General features: G+C 40.5%; 1 protein-coding gene across 2 annotated transcripts; it reads left to right on the top strand.

Moving 5' to 3' along the window:
* Positions 1–656: 656 nt before the first annotated feature.
* wfs1b (Wolfram syndrome 1b (wolframin)) lies at positions 657–10,178 on the top strand. Of its 2 annotated transcripts, XM_030146318.1 has the most exons (10): positions 657–847; positions 2,106–2,471; positions 4,756–4,832; positions 4,993–5,137; positions 5,392–5,565; positions 5,700–5,780; positions 5,904–6,067; positions 7,246–7,482; positions 7,624–7,742; positions 8,025–10,178. In XM_030146318.1, exons 2-10 carry the CDS (start codon positions 2,108–2,110, stop codon positions 9,565–9,567), a joined length of 2,904 nt encoding a protein of 967 aa, XP_030002178.1. In that variant the 5' UTR covers positions 657–847; positions 2,106–2,107; the 3' UTR covers positions 9,568–10,178. The 2 variants fall into 2 exon arrangements, with proteins under 2 accessions (XP_030002178.1, XP_030002179.1); XM_030146319.1 differs by lacking the exon at positions 2,106–2,471.
* The last annotated feature ends 244 nt before the right edge of the window (positions 10,179–10,422 follow it).

Below are 10,422 nucleotides of genomic sequence, written 5' to 3'. Positions count from 1 at the left end.
AAAACCTCATGCATTACATCCTAAATATTTGCTTAAAACAAACAAACAACAACAAAAAAACGTATTCTCTGATATTTATACTAAAAATAGTGTTGCATAATAAGGGTGGAAGATAACATTGGTAATACTAGTATATAGTCAGTCAAAATGAAAAAGACTAATAAGAAAATACAAATTATTTTGTTTAATTTAACATTGAATGGGTTTTAAAAGTGTGAAATGAAGAGAACATTTGCATTATTAAGGAAAACTAGATTTGTGTTCTGAAAGGAAAACACTTCTTCTTCACAATAATATAAGAGCCTGCCATCTCCTGGTAAAAACGTATAATTACATTGTTTTACAGAAAAACAAATCGAATCACGAGTAGTCCATCAAACAGAAATACGGCATTTTATAGAGGCAACAAATTCGTAAATTCTACACTAAATTTACACATCTAAAGGCATATGTTTAATAAAGAAACTGTCGTTGACACTACTTTGAGTATCTGTAAGGCATTGTCAAAAAACGTAGATTAATAATCGATTGCTCTTGCTTGAAAGAAAATATTGAAACTTCCGGTCATTGTAGCCAATAACATTACTTCTACTAATACGAGTTCTCAGTTTTGTCCAATCATAATACGGAGAGTACGAAGTGGGCGTGTACGACGAGCAGAGTCGCTAGCTCCCTGTCCTCAGTGTTGTGTTTTTGGAGTTTGACCACATAGGACTGCTGGACAGGAAGGTTTTCCAAAAGCGAAAGGGAACAATGAACTGGAACACCGAATAGCGAAGAAACTGAGATATTTCTCGAAGTTTTTTTGGCCATCTTGTGGATTAAACACGTTATTCTGGCCGCAGAGGTGAGCAGACAGCTGTAATGTCAAAGTCCATGCTAGCACTAGTAACATATCAGCTGTTATTTTTGTTGTTTTGTAAGCATTGGTTGGTTGTTATCGATGAAGTTTTATAAAGACTCTGCGAATATTCACATGTGAAACTGTGGAAACTGTTGAGGCTGCATATTCTAGGATCATTATAAGGGTCATCCCGTTGGGAGCTCGTCGGAGCTTTTTGTTGACCAAAGGGGGAGGGAGGGGGGGTTCCCTAAATTGCCAAAAGGACACAATGTTTTTCCAGTCAGGGCACTTGGAGGATGTCACCTTCTCAATATAGATGCAACTTCCCAGAGTCCACTTCACAATGTCTAAAATAAACTACAGATCATATGACGGATGTAACGTTGGAGTGACAAAGGTTTATATAGCTATACCACACCAAAGTTACACAGAACATGTTCTTATTGTTCCTAGATATGGACTAAACTGCACTAAGCTTATCTGCATTAGATGCCACAAAATCTAACACTATGCTGTGAGATTTTGTCTGTCCGTTTTCATGACCAGATTAGATGATAACAGATGAGGGAGTGAAGCTGCCTTAAATGAAAAACAGAAACTGCTCTTTGACAACAGCTGTTTCTTTATCACATGTGTTCCCTCTCATTGCAGCCCCACCCCACTTTCCATGTTTGCAGTATTGCTTTGAACATATGTTTACTTCCTCTCTGCTGCAACACACACAGTGCTCCCTCACTTTAGTTATACTTTTGTATTTATCGTTTGATTTAGCTCAGAATATCTTATGAATGAATCTTATGAATCACTGTGAATCTTCACACAATTACACCCTGGAGGGGTTATTTTTATCTCTGTCAAGGAGGTTGAGATCACCTGCATCTGCCCATAGGATTAAAGAAAAACACTCCAGCAGTTCTCTTGTAATTTAATGAAAGTGTAGGGCATAGCCTTACATTTTAAAGGTAAAAGGGCACAGAGGCTGGAATTTTGACCACATTAAGACTGGAAAGTGGTTGAGCCCCCACACTAACTTAGAACGAAGACCTTTGATGCTGTAATAATAATTGGTTAAAGTTGTTATGGTCTGGTAGACTAACCAGCTGCACCAACAAAAAATATTAGAATACAGTGGTTATTTGTTTATGATTTAATAATGTTATAATTTAAGAGGAATGGTGGACTATGTATCTTGGTGGAGATCTTCTGCACTCTTAAATTGCCAGTGTCATGTTTCTCTATTTTGTCGAATACTGTCTTCCAGCCATGGACCCATTTTCACCCAGCACCCCAACCAACTCACAGCCCAGCCCCTCACCTCCTACCACCCTGAGGCCAGGCTCCTCATTGTCCAGTTCATCTACTGCCACAGCCGGTCTATCGTCAGACAGGCCTAGATCTAAAATCACCTTGCCAACACCTCCAACTACCCCCTCCTCTTCTGCCTCCAGTGCCTCTCCACGGATTCCTCCTAGGCTTTTGTCCCGTTCTTCATCCCTTTCAATGCCATCTTCCTCACCTGTCCACCAGCCCATCAGGAGCTCCTCCCTAGTGGGTAGATCTCAACTGAATGCAGCCTCTACAGCGAGTCCCCCAGCAGCTTCACATGCTCCTCCCTCGCCTGAACCAGGTAAGGCTCAAACTCTAACTTTTGAACTTTTCTACTTCATGCACTAAAACAAAATCTGTACTATATGGTTTCACTTCTCTCTTATCCAACAATCAGTGCAACCAACACTCCTAGTGTTGTGTCTCCATGACAACTCCTAGACATTTTCCACAACATGTAAAGCAGCCCCTCCCTTTTTGCTGACCTGTGGAGAAAAACTGTCTTATCTCAGCTTTTTAACTGGCCACGCTTATTTTCCACTGACCAAATCCACCATAAGAAGTTCACAAAGTAGGAAAGGTTGTACTTCTGCTGGAAATATCACATTCAATCAATCAGCTGCATGACTGGTAGCGCCTCCCAGATACGTAAATATGGAGTAACTGGAAAGTGTGAAATTTGAAACCGTAAGGACTTAATTTGGACCATAGAGGTTTCATTAGACCTCATCATGTCCTGTAATACACACACCCTATGGACTGTATCAGTCTTAGTAAATCTGACCCGACACTCTTGATTTGATAAATTAAAATGTTCATCATATAGTGTTGTATCACTGTATAAGCTGGGACCTTCCATCAGTACAGCCATTGACTGTGGTAAACAAAGTGTTATTTTAGGGTTCAGATGTTTAGGGAATGAACAGCATCTAATAGATTAATTACATCTCCCTCTGCTGCCAGAGAGTGGCAGACACACGTGTATAAAGACTCTCGGGTTTCATGTAAAGCATGTGGGTGGTGTGAGTATGTATGTGTATGTATATATACAGTATATATGAGCACATAATTCTAATGAAAGTAAAAAGACAGAATATTTTCAAAAATTACTAATGTCAGGTGTGGCAGCCTGTTTTATTTCAATTCACTTCATGTCCTTGATGAGTAGCTGAATTTATTTTAGTTTGTGTACATTAGTATACACATCTTAACACTGAATGCAACATTTTAAGTGTATTTTAACATTTTAACCTTGCAATTCTCTTTATTCCATTCTACTTTAACTCCTCAGTACCTTTTAAATGTTTATCGTGTTTAGTTGCCTCACCTATCCTTTTTTAGTATATGATTAGAAAGGTTCCCTTTCATGTGTTTGAAATCTAGTAAAACTCTTGATACCCTGTGCTATACATGTTTTCCATGCAACATGTCTGGCTCAAGTGAGGTGTACAAATTTGTGGGTATCATAAAGAAGTGGTCTAAGGAAGAAAATTAATCCTTCTGGATTCAGCTGACCAGTTTTATAAGGACAGGTGCTGTTTCTGAAGGATGTGACTCATAATCACACATTGAGATCAGTCGTGTCACAGGTTGACGTCACGAGCTGTACTATTTCCAAATGTGCTTGGTAGTGTTTATCTGTGTCATGTGTGGATAATATATTAACATAACAGGTCTAGTTAAAATAATTTTCCAGGCCATAAGCATTTAGCCTACATTGATATATCCTTGCATGTTTCCACTTGTGATTGAAACATTTTGGCTTTCTTTTAGAATTTTTATATGAGTGAGCCATGTCAATAATTACTTTTTATGTTTACCTCCTTGTGTCTAACAATATATTTTTTTTCTATGGAATGCCTTGATTTTTTTATTGGAAAATAATTGTCTTGTTTTTTTTCCATATGCATGTGTTTTATTGTGTTTTGCTTAAACATCACATGTCGCTTGTTATGACCCTGGGTCATAATTTGGCTATTTGTGTTTATGTATTTATGTTTCTGTTTAGTGTGTGTGTTCTCCTCCATCCTGCAGGTGTGCTGTGCCCTTTTTGTGTCTGTCTGTTTTGCAGGAAGCTGATTGGTAGAGCGTGATTGCCCGGCTCCTTTAAATGGTTCACTCTCTCTTGCCTCCTGCCAGTTTCCAACTGTGTTCCTGCGTGTGTGACTGACAGTCTTCGTGTGTTCATGTGTTTATTTGAGATTGTATATAGCTGTAAATAGTATTTTTGTAAATTTGATCCTTTTTCTGGTAGGGGAGGTCGGCTCTTTTATTTTCACCTTTTCTCCTGTTTTTGGTTAGGGGGTTTAAGGTTAGTTTTCTGTATTTTATTTCTTGGATTTATTTTGGATTAGGTAATTTAGTTTTGAACAGTGAAGAAGATATTTTGTTTGTTGTTTTAGCCGCGCCCTCCCCTAACCCTTCTTTAGTTGTAAAAAATAAATCTTGTGAACTTTGGTTTTTGACTGACGTGTGTGCTTGGGAGCTGGGAGGGGACAAAAGTAGAGCACATTATGTTCGCCCAGGTAAACCCCTAGGCTGGGGTGTAACATCGCTCACTTATTCAACTTTTCTTTTTCCTTCAGAGGAGCCAGAAGAGGAGATCAGTTTTGAGGATCTGGAGGACAGAGCAAAGTCAGGAGATGCCAAAGCACAGACGAAGGTCAGTGTGTTTTGACTTTACCAACCATATGGTGGGCACAAAACAGATCTGCCAGCTAAGGGTAAACATTATAGTGTGTTATTGAAGGGAAGGACATATCAGGAGTCAAGCAAGTCACAGTACTGCTAGCCTTGCAAGCTAAGAGTCTTTTTGTTTCCAGATGGGGCGTTACTTCCTGGCTCTGGCTGAAGAAAGGGATGAGGAGCTGAACAACTGTACAGCAGTCTCTTGGCTGGTCCAGGCTGCTAAACAGGGCCGCAAGGACGCTGTGAGGCTGCTGCAGCAGTGCTTGGCCTTGAGAAAAGGTTCCGGGATACCTCACACTGCAAAACTCACTCCAAAAATATCGAATTTAGTGTATCATGTTAACACTACCAGTAGATCAGTCCATTTTTTTTTTATTCCGGGCTGGGCCTTTTGTTGGATGCAATCTACTTCCTCCCTCTTTTCCTGTCACTTTTTACTACATCTGTTAAAAATGGAAAGTGGAGAAAACGATTACCTAAATTTTTTTTTAACAATCACTGTCATAGTTTTCAGTGTTTCCCTTATTTTACAGGCATCTCTTTGGAGAACTATGAGGAAGTGAAGAAGTTGTCCACAGAGACACGCTTTGAAAGAGGAGTTCGAAAAGCTGCCCTGCTCATGTACTGGAAATTGAACCCAGAGAGGAAGAAGTCAGTCAGTGTTTCTGAGATGCTTGAGAATGTTGAACATGTCCACTCAGAGCCTGGTATGGAATGAACATTAGATGGAGATAATGTATCTGAAATTCCCATAAATGTTCTAAACATACAAAGAAATACTTGTATGTCGCATGATAAGGCTTTTTTGTTACCTGGTCCTGACACCTTTCCGTATCTACAGGCCAACCTGTCTTCCCTGGCCCGCTTAACAGGTCTGCCAAGAAACAGAGGAGAGTCCTGGAGTCTATGGTCACCAACGAGTGTATGTTTTGACAGATGGTAGCTTTGGTTTGTGGAGTGGGTTTGAAACATACAAGAGATATGTGCAAACTAATGCAGGGTTGAGACTTAACATATGACATGTGTCTTCTATAAACCATTGCAGCCACTTCCCATGTGGGTCTGGACGACTTTGTTGAGATGACCAAGAAGTACGCTCAGGGTATTGCACCATCACCGGTTATGGCTGCAGCAGGAGATGATGATGATGATGATGACGATGACACTGCAGCTGTGAAGAACCCAGATGAGCTGCCCCTGCATCAAAAGGTGGGTATCATGTTTTTTATTCTTAAAAAAATAACATTAAATACTAATTATGTATATTTATTACGAACTTTCTAAAAGCAGCAGTAATCAGCACTAAAACAAAATTTCAACTTAAAAGTAGAGTACAATAGGGTCACACTAAAACATTAAAGCTGTGCACTCTTGAAGCCATCTGACATGATATACTGTGTTTGCTACACGTGTAGGGGTAACTGTAGGATCACACTGAAAAATTTGAGTCGTGTACTATTGTTGCCTCTAATGCTGCTGTATTAGAGTGTCTGGTGCATGGGTACACTGCTGTGGCCCTCAGTATTATGTACTACTGTGTTACTGTGTAGGGATACACTGCTGCATGTGTGCACTGCTGTAGTCTTTAATGTTATGTACTACTGTAACACTGTGTCTGCCTTGTCCTATGTAAAATGAGGGGAAACTTGAGTTCTAACAGAAGAGGCACACAGGGACGGTACAACAGACTCTATCTATCTGCAGGAGAGTGAGGGGAAATACCTAAAGAGAGTCTGTTAAGGGAAAAAAAAATGAGAATATGAGAAATAAATGTCCATCTTTCTTTGGAAATCATGTTACGCTGACAGAGCTTCAAAGAGGTTGGCGTTGCGAGGGGACATCTGAAAGGTATAAACGACCATGTAAAATTTCAGTAGACGTCTTAGTTTCAAGACCTGCCCGCTGGGTTTGCAGTTGCACCGGACTTCTCTAGACTCTGCCTCATTTTTCGATGGTCGTTGATAGGTCATAGCTATAACAAAGACAAGTAACTCTGGTTGGAAGTTCCAGAACTGTCAGTGTGGATGGTCTTTTTATAATTCATGCCCATACAAATGGGATTTTTCTGTATTGGGGTCTTCATCTGTCATGCTCTTTAATTGAAATTGCACTGATTACTGATGACTGTATCAGCCACTTAGATAATATATGTGTGGATGTAGTATATGAGGCAGGTATCTAGAAGTTTTAGGTAGTTTGTTCGTGATTTTATGACGTTTCAGCTTCATAAGGATAGGGACGAAATTGTAAGAGATACTGTATCAATTCGTCTCTAGGAAATCTAATAAAATGCTGCAACAAGCATTTCATTTTTTTTTTTTTTTTGCAATATTGGGTCCATGATGATTTATTCACATTGTTTTTTTTTTCCTTTGTGCTTAAACCAGCTGCTTAAGTTCCCCCTGTACGCACTGTTGGAGATTAAGGAGCACCTCATCGACTGGGCGTCACGGGCAGGCATGCAGTGGCTCAGTGCATTGATCCCTACACACCATGTCAACGCTCTCATCTTCTTTTTCATCATCTCCAACCTCACCATTGAGTTCTTTATCTTCCTCATCCCCCTGCTGGTTTTCTACCTCTCATTTTTCTCCATGGTCATCTGTACGTTGCGTGTATTCCAGGTAAGCAGATACAGTACGTGCGCTGTGTTTAGAGCTTTTTATTTAACTTTTTCATTATATTTCAGCTTCCGTGTTGCCCTTGTAAAAAAAAAAACAAAAAAAAAACGCATGTTATTGTTATGTTATTGATTTGTTTTACAGAATTCTAAAGCGTGGGAGAATTTTCGGGCTCTGACCGACCTGCTGGCTCACTTTGAACCTGGTCTCGATCTGGAACAGGCTGAAACCAACTTTGGATGGACACACTTAGAGCCCTATCTGTAAGCACATTTTCTGTCAAGTGGTATTAACATGTAGAAATACTCATTCCTTTGCTCAGAGGTCAACAGTTTAGGTGGTCATTTCTAGCACTAGTTTATTATTTGGACTGACTACTTTAAACTTGGTGAATAAACAAGAGTAGCAAAGTATTAACCATAAAATAACTATTAAAAAAATTAGTGTTAATAATTAAAGTGAAAATGTCTTACACTTCGTAAAATTTTATGAAATTTTATGCTTTTGTAGCAAAATTAACTCTTTGTTTCTCTTTTGGTCCTCAGGTACTTCCTACTCTCTGTGGTCTTTGTGGTTTTCTCCTTCCCTGTTGCTGATAAATCCTGGATCCCCTGCTCGGAGCTTGCTGCCGTTGCTCTTTTCTTCACTGTCACAGCCTTCCTCAGCCTCCACGCCTCAGCTCAGCTCTTTGCTCGTAAAGCTCTGGTCACAGAGGTCCTCTCTGGAGCCTGCTCCCTAACTCACCTCCTACCAGACTCCCTCTGGTTCCTCAGGGTTTTTGGGATGACGTTTATTTCTGTGCCTCTGGGAGACATTGTGGTGTTAAACCTGGGCATGCCCTGGGTCCTGTACGGTCACCTTGTCTATCTCCTCTTTCGCATGGCCCAGATGAAAGGCTTCAAAGGCACCTACCTTTGCCTGGTGCCTTACCTGGTTTGTTTCACCTGGTGTGAACTCTGTTTGGTCTTCCTCAATAACGCCTCTGCAATAGGACTCATCCGCACCTGTGTGGGCTACTTCCTCTTCCTGTTTGCTCTTCCTATACTCTCATTGGGCCTTGCTACGATGCTCATCATCCAGTTAATGCAGTGGTTTGTCACCCTTGAGGTGACCAAGATGATTGTCACATTGACTGTTTGTTTTGTGCCAGTAGTGCTGAGGCTTTGGACGCGCTTCAGCCTCAACCCCATTGTGGTTTTCCGCTCTTTGTCACGAAGTAGCATTGTCAAGCTCATCCTGGTGTGGCTCAGTGCAGTGGTGCTCTTCTGTTGGATGTACGTCTACAGATCAGAGGGCATGAAGGTTTATAACTCTACTCTGACATGGCCTGAGTACAGCAACCTCTGCGGTCCTCTGGCATGGAAAGAGTCCAACATGGCGCAAACTCAGATCCTTTGCTCCCATCTCGAGGGACACCGAGTCACCTGGACTGGGCGCTTTAAATACGTCCGTGTGACAGATATTGAAAACGGACCACATTCGGTCATCAATCTCCTCCCTGTGTTTGTGGGGAATTGGATGCGCTGTCTGTATGGTGAGCCTTATCCTTTGTGTGAAGCAAAAAACATCACAGCGGACCCTCAGCCACTTCCTGCTCCTGCACCTCCTACAGAAAACCCCCTTTGTAAACTTAAGAAACTCGCCAAACATGAATGCCACATCAAACGCTTTGATCGATACAAATTTGAAGTCACAATGGGCATGCCGCTGGAGAGAAAAACCAAGGATGGGACACTTATAGAGGATGAAGACGCCACTAAGGATATAGTTCTACGAGCCAGTAATGAGTTCAAGTTGGTGCTTTTACACTTGAATACAGGAAGCCTAGTGGAGTTCAGCACTATTCTGGAGGGCCGTTTAGGCTCTAAATGGCCTGTATTTGAACTGAAAGCTATCCATTGCTTGTCATGTGGCAACGTCCGTTTGTCCAGCCGCAGGCAGTACAAGATCGAACATGACTGGAGGCGCACAGCTCAGAATGCCCTGCAGTTTGGGTTTGACTTCTTCTTCAACCCTTTCCTTACAGCTCAGCTAGAACCACACCCCTTAGAAACAGAAACAGAAATTGTGGCAGAGGAACAAGGATAGAGTCAAAGGTTTGACTGTGTTCTTCACCCTTGGGAGAAATAAGTTGTGTGATGATGACATTAATATCTTAAGATGATAGATACTTTCATTTCATTTGTTAGGTCTCAAAACACTACATCTGTTGAATCCATTTACTGACATCATTATTGTGACACTGTATCTTGTGGCCAAACTCTTTAATACAGACACTGAACATTTCATTGTCTTCACAGAATACATTACAGTCTAGGTCGTTTCATTTCATCATGTGTGTAACAGTGTTGACGGCCTGGATAAGATCAAGGGTTTCTCAGCTTTTGACCTATAAATGAATATTATCAACAACCGTTTCTGTGTCACGCTGAAGTAGTTGCTATTAGACACTAGTTTCAAGTGCCTTTTTAAGACACTGGTTAAAAAAAAATATGTGGCACAGACCAAACTGAATAATGTCACTAATTTTTATTCCTTCAAATGCACATGGTTGCATTGGATTTCATATTTATTACAGAGCAGTTAACCAGGTTTATCTCTGCCCTGTGTTTTTTAATGTGTCTTACTGTTCCTCCTGTCCTCTCTTTCTTCACCTTGTTTCCTTTCCTGCTGTGCAGGGATTAAATATACGGATATTATATATTTACAGTCCCTGAGTGATGGTGTGGTTAAAGTTAGGATTTCACTATTGTTGTCTGTACTGATAAATATGGCAGATATGGTGAAAACACTTGCTTCTTACTGTCTTTTTTTTCATTGTTTTAAAACACTACATTTCAAACCTTTAAATCAATCCACAATTCCAAGCATTGATTTTGGTGCAATGGTTAAATATACAATGACTGGACGGAAAGCAAAATGTCTATAAATATATGTATATAC

Source organism: Sphaeramia orbicularis, chromosome 10 (assembly GCF_902148855.1).
Source record: "Sphaeramia orbicularis chromosome 10, fSphaOr1.1, whole genome shotgun sequence".
Taxonomy (NCBI): Eukaryota; Metazoa; Chordata; class Actinopteri; order Kurtiformes; family Apogonidae; genus Sphaeramia; species Sphaeramia orbicularis.
The sequence above is the reverse complement of the archived record's forward strand: the minus strand, read 5'-3'. Positions and strand labels throughout refer to the sequence as shown.

Excerpts from the sequence above, each read along its gene's own strand:
- wfs1b (XM_030146318.1), top strand. The coding sequence starts at position 2,108 with ATGGACCCATTTTCACCCAGCACCCCAACCAACTCACAGCCCAGCCCC. Across the intron at positions 4,833-4,992 it reads ATGCCAAAGCACAGACGAAG|ATGGGGCGTTACTTCCTGGC; the intron begins GTCAGTGTGTTT and ends TTTTGTTTCCAG. Across the intron at positions 7,483-7,623 it reads GTACGTTGCGTGTATTCCAG|AATTCTAAAGCGTGGGAGAA; the intron begins GTAAGCAGATAC and ends TTTGTTTTACAG.